We start from the raw sequence: 21471 nt of genomic DNA on the forward strand, positions 1-21471 counted from the left end.
TTGCTTTTCTTTTCTCAAGAAGGTGGCTTCCACCCCACTCCTGTTGTCAGGAAGGGAACTTGGATCTTGAATCCAGGGGTATTTTGTGTCCCAGTGGGGTTCATCACTGTGAGCATCTGCTTTGATGTAGGTGAGGCCTTTCCTTATGATCTCCAGCTCTCTTTCCTCACTCAGAGTCATTTCTTTGCCTCCTGGTTGACAGTTGCCGCACCGGCATCCTCCACACTTTGGGTCGCAAGCTGCTCCAATGCTGTCCCATTGCCACCAATCCAAGAACTCTCTGCGAGCAACTGTGCCTTTGGTTTCAGCTGTGAACAGCTTAGCTATCTCTTTATACTTGACAGCGGTTGCTCTCATGGATCGAGCAAAGTGTGTTTCAGACCTGTGTGCGGCTATATCCACTTCTTCAAACAGATCTGGATGTGCTCCACCAACAGTCTTTCCTAGCGGGCCTTCCCACAAGACAAGGTCTCCAATCACCTTCACTCTTTGCGGAGCAAGTCTTCCTTCGCGGTGGCTTATCAGTAGCTCAATACTCTCCGGTCTACTCAGATCTCCTAGATTGACTTCTGGGAAGAACTTCTTGAGTTGCTCAGGTTTGATGACTCTGTGGATGTTGGCAATTTCATTCAAACCATAGCAGATAAGCTCATGAGCTCTTTCCGTGCCTATGGGCGTTTTGACCCTCACTCTGAGGAGATATCTTCTGGTTCTAACCTTCATGGCCATTCCTCCGACTCCATGAACGACTAAAGTGATGTTTTCACTTCGAAGATTTAATCTTCTGGCAGCTCTGTGAGTAATGTAGTTTGTGTCCGATGCCAAGTCGATCAGGGTTCCAATTTCTTGTCCTGCATTGGCAGTTACCTTGAGCAGCATTAGAATAACTGGCAATTCTTCTACTGCACTTGACTCAGTCACTCCCAGCTGATTCTTTTCGACACAGTTTGTTTTCGCAGTGATGTTGGTGAATGCTTTCTTGAATTTCTCTGCCATCTCTGGGGAGAGCTTAGATACCAATTCCTCCTGCTCCTCTGTAAGCGTATACCTTCTCACATTGGATTGTCTTCTGTCGGAGTCACTCCTCTTGAAATCTCCATTCAGACAAAGAAAGAAATGATGGTCTTTCTTACAGTCTCTTTTCCTGCACAGGTAAGTGTCTTTGCATTCATCATCTTCTCCATGACAGACCAAGCACCTCTTGCAGGCCCCCAGCTTTTCTACAGCATCCAACTTTTCCACCGGCTTCAGTTCTTTGAAACGCTTGCAAAAGAAGATCTTTTCTCTATGCTTTTCATCTCCACAGACAACACAGCCGCCTTTCCTTGTGGAACGTGTGGACGCATATTTTCTCTCCACACAAGCATATTTATTTTCTGGCTTTTCACTCACTCCCAGCTGCTCTAATTTTTCAAGAATTTCCTCCTGTGTTTTCAGGAATTTAAGAAGGTTTTCAAAGTGATTGTCCGGCGTGACATTATTCCTCGGGTTAACCATGAAGACAAGCCAATCTCGCTTGATGTTGTCAGGTAACTTGCTTTCTATGGATTTGATCACTAGGGGGTTGTTGATGGCTCCTGTGCCTCCAAGCTCTGTGAGATCATCCAGTGCCTTCTCTATAGTTTGGATCATGTCGATAACTTTCCTTGGCTGATTTGCTCTTAAAGCAGGAATTTTCTCCAGATCCTCAATTATCTCCAAGGCAATTGTAGACTTGTTTCCATACCTGTTCTCAAGCACCCTGAACATGTCCTCAGCAGTATTGTAAGTAGACAAACGGAGGTCTCTGCACATTCTCTCATCTACACTGTCAAGGAGTTGGATCTTCTTTACTTCGACTGAGCCTGTTGGTTCCCCCTGCTTCTGTAGACTCCCAGTCTCTCCTCCATCGATGGAAATTCCTTTTATACCCACTAAACCTGGGTAAACAGGTTGGTCTTATTCTCAGTGTCGGCTGTGGAGCTGGCACGGGCATCTGCGGCACTCTCCCTCTGTCTTTATCCTCTTCTGCAATTCTTTGCGCTGTGAGAAATCCTGCCCTCCTTGCTTCAAGGTTGTTTCTGAATGCTTTCAGATCCTTTACTCTGGCTTCCAGCCATTCTTTTTCTGCTACTGGAATCCACATCTCCCACTCTGCTAGGCTTGTGATTGCATCTTGGACTTGTGCCTTCGCACCATCCCACCGTAGCTCGAAGCCATCTCTATTTACAGCAATAACAGGTATTTGAGCAACTCCATCACAGGCGGTCTCAGCTTCTTTGATTGCAGACTTCACCTCGTCCTCCCCGTATCTAGGCCATAGGTTGGACTGGATCATCCCCCTGACCTCATCCAATCGTACTTCGCATTCTTGGAATGTCTTCTCAAGTTCAGTCTGCTGCTGCTTGCTCAGGTCAGCTTCTTCACCCTCATCGGTTTCAGCTTCAATGTCTGCCAGAAGTCCAGCCCTGTATTCATCATTTGTCTCACTGACCTTCCTTGCCTCCGACGTGAGCTTCTTGAACTCCTCTCGCAGTTCGCTCTTAGTCATGTGTTTTGCACCTCTGCTAAGGAAGTTTGCTTGCTTGGTAAAAGCACTCTTAGCCAAAGTTCTTTCTTGCTTCAGCTCCTTCACTGTTTTCCCAAGAGTTTCCTCCGCCATTTTGAGATGTAAGCGATGCGTCCTCTCTGCGACGACAGCTTTCCTGACTTCAGGCCGTTAATCCTTTTGTCTTCACTGCCACGTTGGTTATCAACTGTCAAGTTGTCTAGGTGTTCTAATTATTTCAGCTCTGCCCAAACTTGAAAACGGCTTGCTCAACCCGTGAAGAATGCAAAGGGACAACTCAATTCCTTTCCAGTGTTTTATTATGGTTTTGATGCCATTTGGTGAATATGTTGAAACAGTTGATTTGTTGAATAGAGTAGTTGAATGACAGAGGAATAAGGAATAGGGAATAGGAGTAGGAGTAGGAATAGGAGTAGGTTGATAACCTTAAACAGAGAATAAACATGCATTATTTTACACTAAACAATGCATGACACAGCAACAAAGCATGGCTTTGAATAAAGTAACAGTTTAAACAATTTAATCTAGCACTTCTAGCAATTACTTCTGCAGTCAGAAAATATCCACAACAAAAGTCACCACTACCAGAGTTAAACATGTAAATTGTGCTAAGCACTGGATGCAACATAATAAATAATTCCAATCATTACATACCAGTTGCGTCTTTAGGGTTGAACAATGAGCTGTGTGTATGTTGAGGACCAAACATTTTATACCCATGCTTATCTGCCAGGTGCGCATGTAAAAGTAGTCCCTCCAGAAATCCTGGCTCAATTTTTTAGTTCCACCTGTGTTTTTGGGTTATCTGCCCTCTTGAGGCCTGGAATTCTTTAAAGGAAGAGCTGCCATTGTGCTCATGTTTTGAGTGTTCTGTTTTTTGACGCAACAGTCAGTTTACTGCAGACTGAATGTTCCTGTGTAGTCTTCTAGTCTTCGGTTGAGTTTACTGCAGACTGAATGTTCCTGTGCAGTCTTTTAGTCTTCGGTCAGTTTACTGCAGACTGAATGTTCCTGTGTAGTCTTCTAGTCTTCGGTCAGTTTACTGCAGACTGAATGTTCCTGTGTAGTCTTCTAGTCTTCGGTCAGTTTACTGCAGACTGAATGTTCCTGTGTAGTCTTCTAGTCTTCGGTCCAGTTTACTGCAGACTGAATGTTCCTGTGTAGTCTTCTAGTCTTCGGTCCAGTTTACTGCAGACTGAATGTTCCTGTGTAGTCTTCTAGTCTTCGGTCAGTTTACTGCAGACTGAATGTTCCTGTGTAGTCTTCTAGTCTTCGGTCCAGTTTACTGCAGACTGAATGTTCCTGTGTAGTCTTCTAGTCTTCGGTCCAGTTTACTGCAGACTGAATGTTCCTGTGTAGTCTTCTAGTCTTCTGTCAAGTTTACTGCAGACTGAATGTTCCTGTGTAGTCTTCTAGTCTTCGGTCAGTTTACTGCAGACTGAATGTTCCTGTGTAGTCTTCTAGTCTTCGGTCAGTTTACTGCAGACTGAATGTTCCTGTGTAGTCTTCTAGTCTTCGGTCCAGTTTACTGCAGACTGAATGTTCCTGTGTAGTCTTCTAGTCTTCGGTCCAGTTTACTGCAGACTGAATGTTCCTGTGTAGTCTTCTAGTCTTCGGTCAGTTTACTGCAGACTGAATGTTCCTGTGTAGTCTTCTAGTCTTCGGTCAGTTTACTGCAGACTGAATGTTCCTGTGTAGTCTTCTAGTCTTCGGTCCAGTTTACTGCAGACTGAATGTTCCTGTGTAGTCTTCTTCTTTTCTTCGAGAGAGAGTTTCAGAGTTTCTAACAATTTCGTACCTTTCAGCTCACGCTGTCAGTCGCGCTGGTCTATTGTAGAGCTAGAACCATTTTACACGCCCGTAGCAGCCCGGCAATGTACAGGTCTCTAGAGATTTACATTTCTTCACCATTTGTAACATATTCAGCTGGCGCTTCACATAACTGGTCTCCATTGAAATGGCAACCATTTCAGCGTGTGGACTACTTTCTCATGTTCTCTGGTCTAATGTAAATTTTGTTAGCGAGTCCTTTTATAAACTCTGGCAAAAGGGGCATTCCATGACGCCAACATAATGTCTGTGCTCACGTGGATGTGGTCACTGACTGGTTAAAACTTTTATATGAAAAACAATTCCCATTTAGTCGGCTAACATCACATTTCATCTTCTCGCAAATAGTTTCATATTTAATCATATAAGTTCCACAACATTTAGATGTAAATCTGTGTCACATTTGCTCCCCCTCCAGCCTCTAGGTCACCAGGCTGTTCATAATGGCGCACACCTGTCCCCATCGCTATGCTCTCCTGCATGTCGTCAGACTCACCTGGACTCCATCACTTCCCTGATTACCTTCCCTATATATGTCACTATTTGGTTCCTTCCCCAGATGTCATTGTTTCTGTTTCATGTCTGTGTGCTGTTCCAGTTTCTTGTTTTGTAATATGTTCCGTTTATTTATTAAAGCACTCACTCCCTGAACTTGTTTCCCGACTCAGCGTCATTACAATCTGATAACTGGGAAATATACACATTGAGATACAGTTATGTGGTTATACCGTTCTTAATGAGATCACAAAACAACAACTGATCTGAAATAATTGTTCTTTCGGGGCCCACGGACCATTCCAACTGTTTGGATTACAGAAATATTGTTTCATTATTAAACCTTTTGATGTTACCGTTTTGGCGGGAGGAATGTCCTTGTAACTAAGAGATTTCTTTCCCCTCAATCCTGCAGAGCCCTAAGGCAGAGTTTCTACAAGGTATTTATGACCGTCATAAAACGGCCAACTTCACCCCTCTCCCACTCTACGAGAGAGAGGGCACTATAGAGCGGACCCACTGTAACCTGATCCTTCAGATCTTTACAGGAGAGTCATGACAATACTGTACTTCTAGTTAGAACATGGTAGATACTGTACCACTTATCAGATCAGGGTAGATACTGTACCACTTATCAAATCAAGGTAGATACTGTATCACTTATCGAAGCATGGTAGATACTGTACCTCTAATTAGATGGGGAGGCTCCCAAGTGGTGCAGCGGCCTAAGGCACTGCAGACCCTGGTTCAATTCCAGGCTGTATCACAACTGGCCGTGATTGGGAGTCCCATAGGGCAGCGTCGTCCTGGTTAGGGTTTGGCCCGGGTAGGCCGTCGTTGTAATTAAAAATGTGCTCTTAACTGACTTGCCTAGATAAATCAAATTAAATAAATAAAAGATCATAGTAGATACTGTACCACGTGTCTACCTGGGAGAATGTTAACAACACGTTTCTAGGATAATGTTACCATCATGATACCAGATATAGTTTTTTCAACATGATACTAATTAGAGGTTTTCATACTTTTCCAGTCAGTCTGTCAAGCCTACGCTGTCTGTCTGTCTGACTCTGTCCTCCTTTCTCTGTCCTATCCCTAACCCTGTCCAGGTGGGGATGTTCCATGAGCAGCACCCAGAGGACGGAGTCTCTTCTAAAGAAAACCGCATCATCTACAGTGAGTCCATGCCCAGGAGGGTTGGCAGCTTCTATAGAGGTACATGTGACTTATCTTTATTAGCACATACACAGGGCTACAGCTTCTATAGAGGTACGTGTGACTTAAAACGAAAGCAGGAAGTACCAGTGAATCGCTCAATACGGAAGTGGTCAGATGACGCAGATGCTAGGCTACAGGACTGTTTTGCTAGAACAAACTGGAATATTTTCCAGGATTCATCCAATGCTATTGAGGAGTACACCACCACGTTGTCCCCACATTGACCGTAAGTACATATCCCAACCAGAAGCCATGGATTACAGGCAACATCCGCACCGAGCTAAAGGCTAGAGCTGCCGCTTTCAAGGAGCGGGACACTAATCCGGACGTTTTTAAGAAATCCCGCTTTGCCCCCAGGGGACCATCAAACAGGCAATGCATCAATACAGGACTAAGATTGTATCCTACTTCACCGGCTCTGATGCTCGTCAAATGTGGCAAGGCTTGCAAACCATTGTGGACTATGAAGGGAAACCCAGCCGCGAGCTGCCCAGTGACGCGAGCCTACCAGATGAGCTAAGTGCCGTTTATGCTCGCTTTGAGGCCAGCAACACTGAAGTATGCATGAGAGCACCAGTTATTCCAGACGACTGTGTGATCACGCTCTCCGTAGCCGATGTGAGCAACGACCTTTAAACAGGTCAACATTCACAAAGCCACAGGACCAGACGGATTACCAGGACATATACTCAAAGCATGCACGGACCAACTGGCATGTGTCTTCACTGACATTTTCACAGTGGTGGAAAAAGTACCAAATTGTCATACTTGAGTAAAAGTATAGATACCTTAATAGAAAATGACTCAAGTTAAAGTCACCTCGTAAAATACTACTTGAGTAAAAGTATTTGGTTTTAAATATACTTAAGTATCAAAAGTAAAAGTATAAATCATTTAAAATTCAGCAGACGGCACCATTTTCTTGTTTTTAAAATGTACAGATAGCCAGGGGCACACTCCAACACTCAGAGATTATTTACAAATAGCCAGGGGAACACTCCAACACTCAGAGATTATTTACAAATAGCCAGGGGAACACTCCAACACTCAGAGATTATTTACAAATAGCCAGGGGAACACTCCAACACTCAGAGATTATTTACAGATATCCAGGGGCACACTCCAACACTCAGACATTATTTACAGATAGCCAGGGGAACACTCCAACACTCAGACATCATTACAGATAGCCAGGGGCACACTCCAACACTCAGACATTATTTACAGATAGCCAGGGGAACACTCCAACACTCAGACATCATTACAGATAGCCAGGGGCACACTCCAACACTCAGACATTATTTACAGATAGCCAGGGGCACACTCCAACACTCAGACATTATTTACAGATAGCCAGGGGCACACTCCAACACTCAGAGATTATTTACAAATAGCCAGGGGAACACTCCAACACTCAGATATTATTTACAAATAGCCAGGGGAACACTCCAACACTCAGAGATTATTTACAAATAGCCAGGGGAACACTCCAACACTCAGATATTATTTACAAATAGCCAGGGGAACACTCCAACACTCAGAGATTATTTACAAATAGCCAGGGGAACACTCCAACACTCAGAGATTATTTACAAATAGCCAGGGGAACACTCCAACACTCAGAGATTATTTACAGATATCCAGGGGCACACTCCAACACTCAGACATCATTACAGATAGCCAGGGACACACTCCAACACTCAGACATTTTTTACAGATAGCCAGGGGCACACTCCAACACTCAGACATTATTTACAGATAGCCAGGGGAACACTCCAACACTCAGACATCATTACAGATAGCCAGGGGCAAACTCCAACACTCAGACATTATTTACAGATAGCCAGGGGCACACTCCAACACTCAGACATCATTACAGATAGCCAGGGGAACACTCCAACACTCAGACATTATTTACAGATAGCCAGGGGCACACTCCAACACTCAGACATCATTACAGATAGCCAGGGGCACACTCCAACACTCAGACATTATTTACAAAAGATGCATTTGTGTTTAGTGAGTCCACCAGAACATTGGCAGTAGGGATGACCATGTGTTCTCTTGATAGGTGCGTGCATTTCTCAATTTTCTTGTTCTGCTAAGCATTCAAAATGTAACGAGTACTTTGGGTTGTCAGGGAAATTGTATGGAGTAAAAAGTACATTATTTTTTTTTGGAATGTAGTGAAATAAAAGTAAAAGTTGTGAAAAATATAGATAGTAAAGTATAGATACCCACAAAAACGACTTAAGTAGTACTTTCAAGTATTTTTACTTAAGTAATTTACACCACTGCATTTTCAACCTCTCCCTGACCGAGTCTGTAATACCTACATGTTTCAAATGGACCACCATAGTCCCTGTACCCAAGAAAGTGAAGGTAACTTGCTGGTCATGGCTCACATCAACACCATCATGCCGGAAACTCTAGACCCACTCCAATTCGTATACTGCCCCAACAGATCCACAGATGACGCAATCTCAATCGCACTCCACACTGCCCTTTCCCACCTGGACAAAAGGAACACCTATGTGAGAATGCTGTTCATTGACTACAGCTCAGCGTTCAACACCATAGTGCCCACAAAGCTCATCACTAAGCTAACGACCCTGGGACTAAACACCTCCCTCTGCAACTGGATCCTGGACTTCATGACGAGCCACCCCCAGGTGATAAGGGTAGGCAACAACACATCTGCAACGCTGATCCTCAACACTGGGGCCGGTCAGGGGGTATGCTTAGTCCCCTCCTGTACTCCTTGTTCACCCACGACTGCGTGGCCAAGAACGACTCCAACACCATCATTAAGTTTGCTGACGACACAACAGTGGGTTGTGTTGTCAGCACAGAGGGTAGTGCGTATGGCCCAGTACATCACTGTGGCCAAGCTTACTGCCATCCAGGACCTATATACTAGGCCGTGTCAGAGGAAGGCCCAAAAAATTGTCAAAGACTCCAGTCCCCAAAGTCATGGAATGTTTTCTTATGGCTGGGGGCAGTATTGAGTAGCTTGGATGAATAAGGTGCCCAGAGTAAACTGCCTGCTACCCAGTCCCAGAAGCTAAGATATGCATAGTATTAGTAGATTTGGATAGAAAACACTCTGAAGTTTCTAAAACTGTTTGAATGATGTCTGTGAGTATAACAGCACTCATATGGCGGGCAAAAACCTGCGAAAAAACCCAACCAGGAAGTGGGAAATCTGAGGTTTTTAGGTTTGCCTATCCAATATACAGTGTCTATGGGGTCATATTGTACTTCCTAAGGCTTCCACTAGATGTCAACAGTCTTTAGAACCTTGTTTCAGGCTTCTACTGTGAAGGATGAGGGAATGAGAACTGATTGAGTCAGGGGTCTGGCAGAGTGCCACGAGCTCACTCAGGCGCCCCCCTGAGAGTTAGCTGTGTTCCATTGCATTTCTACAGACAAAGGAATTCTCCGGTTTAAACATTATTGAAGATTTATGTTAAAAACATCCTAAAGATTGATTCTATAAATCGTTTGACATGTTTCTACGAACTGTAATGGAATTTTTTTAACTTTTCGTCTGGCCTGGCTTTTTGAACTAAACGCGCGAACAAAAAGGAGGTATTTGGACATAAATTATGGACTTTATCGAACAAAACAAACATTTATTGTGGAACTGGGATTCCTGGGAGTGCATTCTGATGATCATCAAAGGTAAGTTAATATTTATAATGCTATTCCTGACTTCTGTTGACTCCACAACATGGCGGGTACCTGTATGGCTTGTTTTTGTGTCTGATTATTGCATGGTTTGCTTTTTCCGTAAAGTTTTTTTGAAATCTAACACAGCGGTTGCATTAAGGAGAAGTTTATCTAAAGTTCCATGTAAAATACTTGTATCTTTTATCAATGTTTATTATGAGTATTTCTGTAAATTGATGTGGCTCTCTGCAAAATCACTGGATGTTTTGGAGGCAAAACATTACTGAACATAACGCTCCAATGTAAACTAAGATTTATCGAACAAAACATACATGTATTGTGTAACATGAAGTCCTATGAGTGTCATCTGATGAAGATCATCAAAGGTTAGTGATTCATTTTATCTATATTTCTCTATTTTTGTGACTCCTCTCTTTGGCTGGAAAAATGGCTGTGTTTTTCTGTGACTAGGTACTGACCTAACATAATCAGATGGTGTGCTTTCGTCGTAAAGCCTTTTTGAAATCGTACACTGTGGTGGGATTAACAACAAGTTTATCTTTAAAATGGTGTAAAATACTTGTATGTTTGAGGAATTTTAATTGAGATTTCAGTTGTTTGAATTTGGCGCCCTGCACTTTCACTGGCTGTTGTCAAGTCGATCCCGTTAACGGGATCTCAGCCGTAAGAAGTTAATTTATTTTTATGTAATTTTCTTGTTACTTTTTATTTTATTTTTTACTTTAGTTTATTTAGTAAATATTTTCTTGACCTTTCTAGGTTCACCGACAACATTCCTCTGAAAAGGCAGCGCGCGAAATTCAAAAATATTTTTTAGAAATATGTAACTTTCACACATTAACAAGTCCAATACAGCAAATGAAAGATAAACATCTTGTTAATCTACCCATGGTGTCCGATTTCAAAAATGATTTACAGCGAAAGCACAACATATGACTATGTTAGGTCAGAGACAAGTCACAAAAACACAGCCATTTTTTCAGCCAACAATAGGAGTCACAAAAAGCAGAAATATAGATAAAATGAATCACTAACCTTTGATGATCTTCATCAGATGACACTCATAGGACATCATGTTACACAATACATGTATGTTTTGTTCGATAATGTGCATATTTATATAAAAAAATCTCAGTTTACACTGGCGCGTTACGTGCAGTAAGGTTTTGATTCCAAAACATCCGGTGATTTTGCAGAAATACTCATAATAAACATTGATAAAAGATGCAAGTGTTATTCACAGAATTAAAGATAAACGTATCCTCTATGCAACCGCTGTGTCAGATTTCAAAAAAACTTTACGGAAGAAGAATAATCTGAGAACGGCACTCAGAACCCAAAATAGCCAAAGAAATAGCCGCCATTTTGGCGTCAACAGAAGCTACAAAAAACACAATAAATATTCACTTACCTTTGATGATCTTCATCAGAAGGCACTCCCAGTTCGACAATAAATGACTGATTTGTTCCATAAAGTTCCATAAAGCCCATCATTTAGCCACTTCTTGTTAGCATGTTCAGCCCAGTAATCCATCTTCATGAGGCACGAGAACTTCCTCCAGACAAAAACTGAAAAAGTTCCGTTACAGGTCATAGAAACAAGTCAAATGATGTATGCAATCCATATTTAGGATGTTTTTAACATTAATCATCAATAAGGTTCCAACCGGAGAATTTCATTGTCTGAAGAAAAGCATTGGAACGAGAGCATACTCTCTCATGACCGCGCATCATGAGACCGAGGCTCTCTGCCAGACCACTCACTAAAAGAGCTCCTATGAGCCCCTCCTTTATAGTAGAATCCTAAAACCAGTATCTAAAGACGGTGACATCTAGTGGAAGCCCTAGGAAGTGCATGCACATCCATAACTAACAGGGATTTCAATAGGCACTGTTTTGAAAATCGATTTCTCACTTCCTGTTTGGATTTCTTTTCAGGGTTTTGTCTGCCATATGAGTTCTGTTATACTCACAGACATCATTCAAACAGTTTTAGAAACTTCAGAGTGTTTTCTATCCAATCCTACTAATACTATGCATATATCAGCATCTGGGACAGAGTAAGAGGCAGTTCAGTTTGGGCATGCAATTCATCCAAAAGTGAAAATGCTGCCCCCTATCCTTAAAAAGTTAACTCTATTTCTTGAACTGCATTGTTCGTTAAGGGCTTGTAAGTAAGCATGTCACAGTAAGGTCTACACCTGTTGTATTCAGCAAATGTGACAAATACGATTTGATTTGATCTATATGTTTTTAGTCTACTATAGTGCGAGTCTGTTTGTTGGTTGGTTGCAGTCTCTCCCTCCCTGCACCCTGTGTCACACGCTCACGGTACGTCCCCTCCCCGCCTGCTCTTAACCCCCTACTCACCCTCTCCCGCCCGCCTCTAGCTTTTTATCAGCTCCGGTTAATAAAGTAGCTTTAAAAATTACTTTTCTGCTGCTTCCCTCACTCGGATCGGATCTGGATCCGACCAGGTCTATACGGAATGGGTATTGTTATCCTTGGCTCCATTAGGAACATGTCTCTATATTTTTTTTTATGTATTTATGCATATTGGGTTCGAGTGGGAAAGCCCTGGGTCCATTTCGCAACGGGTCCATCTTTTTGGACCGATGAAGTCCTTTACTATGTATCTATAACCTGTAGTGTTTTCTTCCTTATGTGTGTCTAATGTTTTGTGGTGTTTACTATGTTGTTATGTTGTTGCTCCACAGTGCCGTCCCCGCGGCCAGATAACGGAGGTCAGGGCAGCAGGGGGACAGGAGGGGGGGCAGTGGACGGAAGCACCTTGCCCAACCATCCCAAACGCCAGCCGGCCTTTGACCCCTGGTGAGGCACTGGGGATGCTTCATTGCAAATGACACCCTTTTCCCTATATTAGGGTTGGGCAACTAGCAGACGTTTTTTGGGGGGGTGGGGGGCTCATCTTACTGTTACGAGTTAGAATAGTGGATACACAAGGTGCAATTTTGAAATGTGGTTGTGCATCAGCAGGTTTTCTCTTGTTATGTCTGTCACTGAATGTCACTAAACTGAAAGTCAGTTAGCATTTTTTAGATTGGTAAGTTAGTCTAGCGGCCAGCTATCTAAACTTCAAATTAATGTCCGCGGGGCCCCAATTGATTTTGTTAGTCAATCTCACTCAGATATCATATTAAAAATAGCAGATATTTCTCTCCACCCTATGGCAAAAAGTGTAGAATCGCAGGAAATGTGTTATAAAATTGCTAAATCTTCTCTCGGCACATGGCAAAATGAGCAGAATCACATGAAATTTCAATAAAATTTAAAAGTCTTCTCTTCACCGGATGGCAAAATTGGTAGAATTGCATGAAATTAGTTAAAAAAGTCAAAAATCTTCTCTCTCCCCATGACAAAATCAGTAGATGTCACGCCCTGACCTGAGATATCTCTGTTTTCTATATATTTTGGTTAGGTCACGGTGTGACTAGGGTGGATAAGCTAGTTTTGTATTGTCTAGGGGTTTTGTATTGTCTAGGGGTTTTGTATTGTCTAGGGGTTTTGTATTGTCTAGGGGTTTTGTATTGTCTAGGGGTTTTGTATGTCTAGGGGTTTTGTATTGTCTAGGGGTTTTGTATGTCTAGGTATTTGTATGTTTATGGTGGCCTGATATGGTTCCCAATCAGAGGCAGCTGTTTATCGTTGTATCTGATTGGGGATCATATTTAGGTAGCCATTTCCCTTTGGTGTTTGTGGGTTCTTGTTCTATGTTTAGTGGCCTGTCTGCACTATTCATATTAGCTTCACGGTTCGTTTTGTTAGTTTGTTCAGTATTCTTTCTTTAATTAAAAGAAGAATGTACGCATACCACGCTGCACCTTGGTCTCCTTCATATGACGAACGTGACAGTAGAATTCCATATATATATTTTTTTAAATAGCTAAATCTTCTCTCCATCCCAATGTAAAATGAATAGAATTGTATGAAATTAGTACAAAAAAATGTAATTATTTATAAAATTGCTAAATCTTCTTTCCTTCCGTTGACAATATGAGTAGAATTGCATGAAATGAGACATTTACTCAATCTTGTCTTCACCGGATGGCAAAATGAGTAGAATGTATGAAATGAGTTATACATTTGCTAAATCTTTTCTCTGCCTCATTGCAAAATGAGTAGAATCACATGAAATTTGCTATAAAATTTCAGTCTTCTCTTCACCGGATGGCAAAATTAGTAGAATTGCATGAAATGATTTATTAAATTGCTAAATCTTCTCTCTGCTCTGTTGTAAAATTAATAGAATTGTTTGAAATTAGTAAAATAATTGCTAAATATTCTCTCCATTCCATTGTAAAATGAGTAAAATTGCATGCAATTATTTATAGAATTGCCAAATCTTCTCTCCTCTCCATGGCAAAATTAGTAAATTATATGACATGTGTTATACATTTGCTAAATTTTCTCTCTGCCCCATGGCAAAATGAGTAGAATTGTATGTAATTAGTTATAAAATGCTACATCTTCTCACTGTCCCATGGTAAAATGAGTAGAATTGCATGAATTGTGTAAAAAAATTGCCACGTCTCCTCGCTGTCTCGTTGTAAAATGAATAGAAATGAATGTAATCCTGCTAAATGGCGCCGACGGAGATGGTCGCCTTGCTTCGCGTTCTTAGGAAACTATGACGTTTTTTTATTTTTATGTATTGTTTCTTACATTTTTACCCCAGGAAATCTTAAGTCTTATTACATACATCCGGGAGCAACTATTGGATATAAGAGCAACGTCAACTTACCAACATTACGACCAGGAATACGACTTTCCCGAAGCGGTTCCTCTGTTTGGACCACCACCCAGGACAATTGATCTGATCCCAGCAGGCGACCCAAAACAATGGCGCCGCAGAAGGGACAGATGGAGCAGCCTTCTGGTCAGGCTCCGTAGACGTGCACATCGCTCACCGCTCCCGAGTATACTACTCGCAATGTCCAGTCTCTTGACAACAAGGTAGACGAATTTCGAGCAAGGGTTGCCTTCCAGAGAGACATCAGAGATTGTAATATTCTCTGTTTCACGGAAACATGGCTTTCTCTGGATATGTTGTTGGTATTGGTACAGGCACCGGGCTTCTCCATGCAGCGCGTCGACAGAGATAAACACTTCTCTGAGAAGAGGAAGGGTGGGGGTGTATACTTATGATTAACGACTCATGGTGTAATCATAACAACATACAGGAACTCAAGTGCTTCTGCTCACCCGACCTAGAATTCCTTACAATCAAATGCCGGCCATTTTACCTACCAAGAGAATTCTCGTCAGTTATAGTCACAGCTGTGTACATTCCCCCTCAAGCGAACACCAAGATGGCCCTCAAGGAAATTCACTGGATTCTATATAAACTGGAAACCATATATCCTGAGGCTGCATTTATTGTGGCTGGGGATTTTAACAAAGCAAATGTGAGAACAACGCTACCTAAATTCTATCAGCATATGGATTGCACGACTCGCAGGGCTAATACTATCGACCACTGCTACTCTAACTTCCGAGATGCATACAAATCCCTGCCCCGCCCTCCCTTTGGCAAATCCGACCACAATGCTATCTTGCTCGTTCCGTCTTATAGGCATAAACTTAAACAGGATGTACCAGTGATGAGAACCATTCAACGCTGGTCTGACCAATCGGAAGCCATGCTTCAAGATTGTTTTGATCACGTGGACTGGAATATGTTCCGGTCAGCCTCAGAGAACATAATCAACCTACACGCTGACTCTGTGAGTGTGTTTATAAAGAGTGCATTGGAGATGTTGTGCCCACTGTGACTATTAAAACCTACCCTAACCAGAAACTGTGGATGGATGGCGGCATTCGCACAAAACTGAAAGCGCAATCCACCGCACAACCATGGAAAGAGATCTGGAAATATGGCTGAATATAAACAGTGTAGTTATTCCCTACGCAAGCAATCAAATAAGCGAAATGCCGGTACAGGGACAAGGTGGAGTCGCAATTCAACGGCTCAGACATGAGACGTATCTGGCAGGGTCTACAGGAAATCACGGTCTACAAAAACAGCCCCGTCACGGACACCGACGTCCCGCTTCCAGACAAACTAAACACCTTCTTTGCTTTGAGGATTAAACAGTGCCACCGTCGCGGCTCGCTAACAAAGACTGCATCCCCTCGCTCTCCTTCTCCGTGGCTGATGTGAGTAAATCATTTAAACTTGTTAACTCTCGCAAGGCTGCTGGCCCAGACAGCATCCCTAGCCGCGTCCTCAGAGCATGACCAGACCAGCTGGCTGGTGTGTTTACGGACATATTCAATTGCTCCCTATCCCAGTCTGCTGTCCCCACATGTTTCAAGATGGCTACTATTGTTCCTGTACCCAAGAAGGCAAAGACAACTGAACTAAATGACTACTGCCCCGTAGCACTCACTTCTGTAATCATGAAGTGCTTTGAGAGACTAATCAAGGATCATATCACCTCCACCTTACCTGCCACCCTAGACCCACTTCAGTTTGCATACCGCCCCAACAGGTCCACAGGCGACGCAATCACACTGCACACTGCTCTATCCCATCTGGACAAAAACTATACCTATGTAAGAATGCTGTTCATTGACTACAGCTCAGCATTCAACATCATCAAGCTGGAGACCCTAGGTGTCAACCCCACCCTGTGCAACTGAGTCCCGGACTTTCTGATGAGCCGTCCCCAGGTGGTAAAGGTAGGAAACAACATCTCCACTTTGCTGACCCACAACAATGGGGCCCCACAAGGGTGTGTGCTCAGCCCTCTCCTGTACTCCCTGTTCACCCACGACTGCGTGGCCATGCACGCCTCCAACTCAATCATCAAGTTTGCAGACGACACAACAGTAGTGGGCCTGATCACCAACAATGATTAGACAGCCTACAGGGAGGAGGTGAGGGCCCTCGGAGTGTGGTGTCAGGAAAACAACCTCTCACTCAACGTCAACAAAACAAAGGAGATGATCGTGGACTTCAGGAAACAGCAGAGGGAGCACCCCCCTATCCACATCGACGGGACAGCAGTGGAGAAGGTGTAAAGTTTTAAGTTCCTGGGCGCACACATCACAGACAAACTGAAATGGTCCACCCACACAGACAGCATGGTGAAGAAGGCGCAACAGCGCCTCTTCAAACTCAGGAGGCTGAAGAAATTTGGCGTCTCACCCAAAACACTGACAAACTTTTACAGATGCACAATCGAGAGCATCCTGTCTGGCTGTATCACAGCCTGGTACGGCAACTGCACCGCCCTCAACCGCAAGGCTCTCCAGAGGGTGGTGCGGTCTGCACAACGCATCACCGGGGGCAAACTACCTGCCCTTCCTGACACCTACAGCACCCGATGTCACAGGAAGGCCAAAAAGATCATCAAGGACAACATCCACCCGAGCCACTGCCTGTTCACACTGCTATCATCCAGAAGGCAAGGTCCGTACAGGTGCATCAAAGAGACTGAAAAACAGTTTCTAATCTCAAGACCATCAGACTGCTAAACAGCAATCACTAACTCAGAGAGGCTGTCGTCTACATTGAGACCCAATCACTGGACACTTTAATACATGGATCACTAGTCACTTTAAACAATGGCACTTTAAATAATGCCACTTTAATAATGTTTACATATCTTACATTTCTCATATCACATGTATATACTGTGTTTTATACCATCTACTGCACCATCGCTCATCCATATATTTATATGTTCATATTCTCATTCACGCCGTTAGATTTGTGTGTATTAGGTAGTTGTTGGGGAAATGTTAGATCACTTGTTAGATATTACTGCACTGTCGGAACTAGAAGCACAAGCATTTCGCTACACTCACATTAACTTCTGCTTACCATGTGTATGTGACCAATAAAATTGTATTTGATTTCATAAAATTGCTAAATCTTCTTTCTGTCTCATGGTAAAATGAGTAGAATTGTATGAAATGTGTTAAAAAAATGCTAAATGAGTAGAATTGTATGAAATATGTTATAACATTTCTAAATCTTCCTTCCGCCCCATGTAATGGGGGTAATGCAGTAGTAGCTTATCCCCAAGGGGTATAATACAGAGCCTTCAGAAAGTATTCACACCCCTTGACTTTTTCCACATTTTGTTGTTACACACTGAATTTAAAATGGATTACATTTTGATATTTTGTCACTGACCTACACAGAATACCCAATAATGTCAAAGTGGATTTATGTTTTTCACATTTTTTACAAATTCTTTCTAAATGAAAAGCTGAAATGTCTTGTATTCAACCCCTTTGTTATGGCAAGCCTAAATACATTCAGGAGTGGTACATTTGTTTAACAAGTCACATAATATGGTGCATGGATTCACTCTGTGTGCAATAATAGTGTTTAACATGATTTTGTTTATGATTACCACATCCCTGCACCCCACATACAATTATCTGTAAGGTCCCTCAGTCGAGCAGTGAATTTCAAACACAGATTCAACCACAAAGATCAGGGAGGTTTTCCAATGCTTTGCAAAGAAGGGCACCTCTTGGTAGATGGGTAAAAATAAAAAAAAGCATACATTGAATATATCTTTGAGCGTTGTGAAGTTATTAATTACACTTTGGATGGTGTATCAATACACCCAGTCACTACAAAGATACAGGCGTCCTTCCTAACTCAGCTGAAGGAGAGGAAGGAAACCGTTCATGGATTTCACCATGAGGCCAATGGTGACTTTAAAACAGTTAGAGTTTAATGGCTGTGATAGGAGAAAACTGAGGATGGATCAACAACATTGTAGTTACTCCACAATACTAACGTAAATCTACGCTGGAGTTGCTTACCAAGAAGACAGTGAATGTTGCTGAGTGGCCGAGTTGCAGATTTGACTTAAATCTACTTGAATATCTATGGCAAGACCTGGAAATGGTTGTCTAGCAATGATCAACAATGAATTTGACATTGCTGGAAGTAATTTGAAAAGAATAATGGGCTAATGAATGTTGTACAATCCAGGTTTGGAAGGTTCTTAGAGACTTACCAAGAAAGACTCACAGCTGTAATCACTGCCAAAAGTATTTACTCAGGGGTGTGAATACTAATGTAAATTAGATATTTCTGTATTTCATTCTCAATAAATTAGCAAAACATGTCTAAAAACATGTTTTGACTTTGTCATTACGTGATATTGTGTGAAGATGGGTGAGATTTTTTTTTATTGAATCCATTTTGAATTCAGGCTGTAACACAACAAAAGTTAGAGTACATTACAGCTCGGACTGTTCCTTCATTAGTCAAATCAAATATATTTATATAGCCCTTCTTACATCAGCTGATATCTCAAAGTGCTGTACAGAAACCCAGCCTAAAACCCCAAACAGCAAGCAATGCAGGTGTAGAGTCCTCCTGTCCGTCCTGTTACAGTACAGCTTGGACTGTTCCTTCATTAGAGTCCTCCTGTCCGTCCAGTTACAGTACAGTACAGCTGGGACTGTTCCTTCATTAGAGTCCTCCTGTCCGTCCTGTTACAGTACAGTACAGCTTGGACTGTTCCTTCATTAGAGTCCTCCTGTCCGTCCAGTTACAGTACAGTACAGCTGGGACTGTTCCTTCATTAGAGTCCTCCTGTCCGTCCTGTTACAGTACAGTACAGCTTGGACTGTTCCTTCATTAGAGTCCTCCTGTCCGTCCTGTTACAGTACAGCTTGGACTGTTCCTTCATTAGAGTCCTCCTGTCCGTCCTGTTACAGTACAGTACAGCTGGGACTGTTCCTTCATTAGAGTCCTCCTGTGCGTCCTGTTACAGTACAGCTTGGACTGTTCCTTCATTAGAGTCCTCCTGTCCGTTCTGTTACAGTACAGCTTGGACTGTTCCTTCATTAGAATCCTCCTGTGCGTCCTGTTACAGTACAACTTGGACTGTTCCTTCATTAGAGTCCTCTTGTCCATCCTGTTACAGTACAGCTTGGACTGTTCCTTCATTAGAGTCCTCCTGTCCGTCCTGTTACAGTACAGCTTGGACTGTTCCTTCATTAGAGTCCTCCTGTGCGTCCTGTTACAGTACAGCTGGGACTGTTCCTTCATTAGAGTCCTCCTGTCTGTCCAGTTACAGTACAGCTTGGACTGTTCCTTCATTAGAGTCCTCCTGTCCGTCCTGTTACAGTACAGCTTGGACTGTTCCTTCGTTAGAGTCCTGCTGTCCGTCCTGTTACAGTACTGCTTGGACTGTCCCTTCATTAGAGTCCTGCTGTCCATCCTGTTACAGTACAGCTTGGACTGTTCCTTCATTAGAGTCCTCCTGTGCGTCCTGTTACAGTACAGCTTGGACTGTTCCTTCATTAGAGTCCTCCTGTCCGTCCTGTTACAGTCCAGCTTGGACTGTTCCTTCATTAGAGTCCTCCTGTCCGTTCTGTTACAGTACAGCTTGGACTGTTCCTTCATTAGAATCCTCCTGTCCGTTCTGTTACAGTACAGCTTGGACTGTTCCTTCATTAGAGTCCTCCTGTCTGTCCAGTTACAGTACAGTACAGCTTGGACTGTTCCTTCATTAGAGTCCTCCTGTCCGTCCTGTTACAGTACAGTACAGCTTGGACTGTTCCTTCATTAGAGTCCTCTTGTCCATCCTGTTACAGTACAGCTTGGACTGTTCCTTCATTAGAGTCCTCCTGTCCGTCCTGTTACAGTACAGCTTGGACTGTTCCTTCGTTAGAGTCCTGTTGTCCATTCAGTTACAGCGCAAACAGCCAACCTTTGCCTTGATGACAGCGTTGCAAACTCTTGGCATTCTCTCAACCAGCTTCACCTGGAATGCTTTTCCAACAGTCTTGAAGAAGTTCCCACATATACTGAGCACTTGTTGTTCAGTTACAGTCCAGCTTGGACTGTTCCTTCATTAGAGTCTTTCTGTCCGTCCAGTTACCGTACATTACAGCTTGGACTGTTCCTTCATTAGAGTCCTCTTCTCCGTCCTGTTACATTACAGCTTGGACTGTTCCTTCATTAGAGTCCTCAAGTCTGTCCAGTTACATTACAGCTTGGACTGTTCCTTCATTAGTCCTCAAGTCTGTCCAGTTACATTACAGCTTGGACTGTTCCTTCATTAGTCCTCAAGTCTGTCCAGTTACATTACAGCTTGGACTGTTCCTTCATTAGAGTCCTCAAGTCTGTACAGTTACATTACAGCTTGGACTGTTCCTTCATTAGAGTCCTCCTGTCCGTCCAGTTACAGTACAGCTTGGACTGTTCCTTCATTAGAGTCCTCCTTTCTGTCCAGTTACAGTACAGCTTGGACTGTCCCTTCATTAGAGTCCTCCTGTCCGTCCTGTTACAGTACAGTACAGCTTTGACTGTTCCTTCATTAGAGTCCTCCTGTCCGTCCTGTTACATTACAGCTTGGACTGTTCCTTGATTAGAGTCCCCCTTTCTGTCCAGTTACAGTACAGCTTGGACTGTTCCTTCATTAGAGTCCTCCTGTCCGTCCAGTTACAGTACAGCTTGGACTGTTCCTTCATTAGAGTCCTCCTGTCCGTCCTGTTACAGTACAGTACAGCTTGGACTGTTCCTTCATTAGAGTCCTCCTGTCCGTCCTGTTACAGTACAGTACAGCTTGGACTGTTCCTTCATTAGAGTCCCCCTTTCTGTCCAGTTACAGTACAGCTTGGACTGTCCCTTCATTAGAGTCCTCCTTTCTGTCCAGTTTTAGTACAGCTTGGACTGTCCCTTC

At 42.9% G+C, this 21471-nt stretch overlaps 1 protein-coding gene across 2 annotated transcripts in view; it reads left to right on the top strand.

Annotated features, from left to right (window-relative positions):
* The window catches only part of LOC139539374 (cyclin-dependent kinase-like 5), a 166772-nt gene that overhangs the window by 95675 nt on the left and 49626 nt on the right, over positions 1-21471 (top strand). For both annotated transcript variants that reach the window (XM_071342247.1, XM_071342248.1), the window contains exons 13-14: positions 5983-6088; positions 12502-12616. In XM_071342247.1, coding sequence (XP_071198348.1) covers positions 5983-6088; positions 12502-12616 — 221 coding nt within the window. The remainder of the gene's footprint in view (positions 1-5982; positions 6089-12501; positions 12617-21471) is intronic.

The sequence above is a fragment of the Salvelinus alpinus genome, chromosome 15 (assembly GCF_045679555.1).
Source record: "Salvelinus alpinus chromosome 15, SLU_Salpinus.1, whole genome shotgun sequence".
NCBI classification, from domain to species: Eukaryota; Metazoa; Chordata; class Actinopteri; order Salmoniformes; family Salmonidae; genus Salvelinus; species Salvelinus alpinus.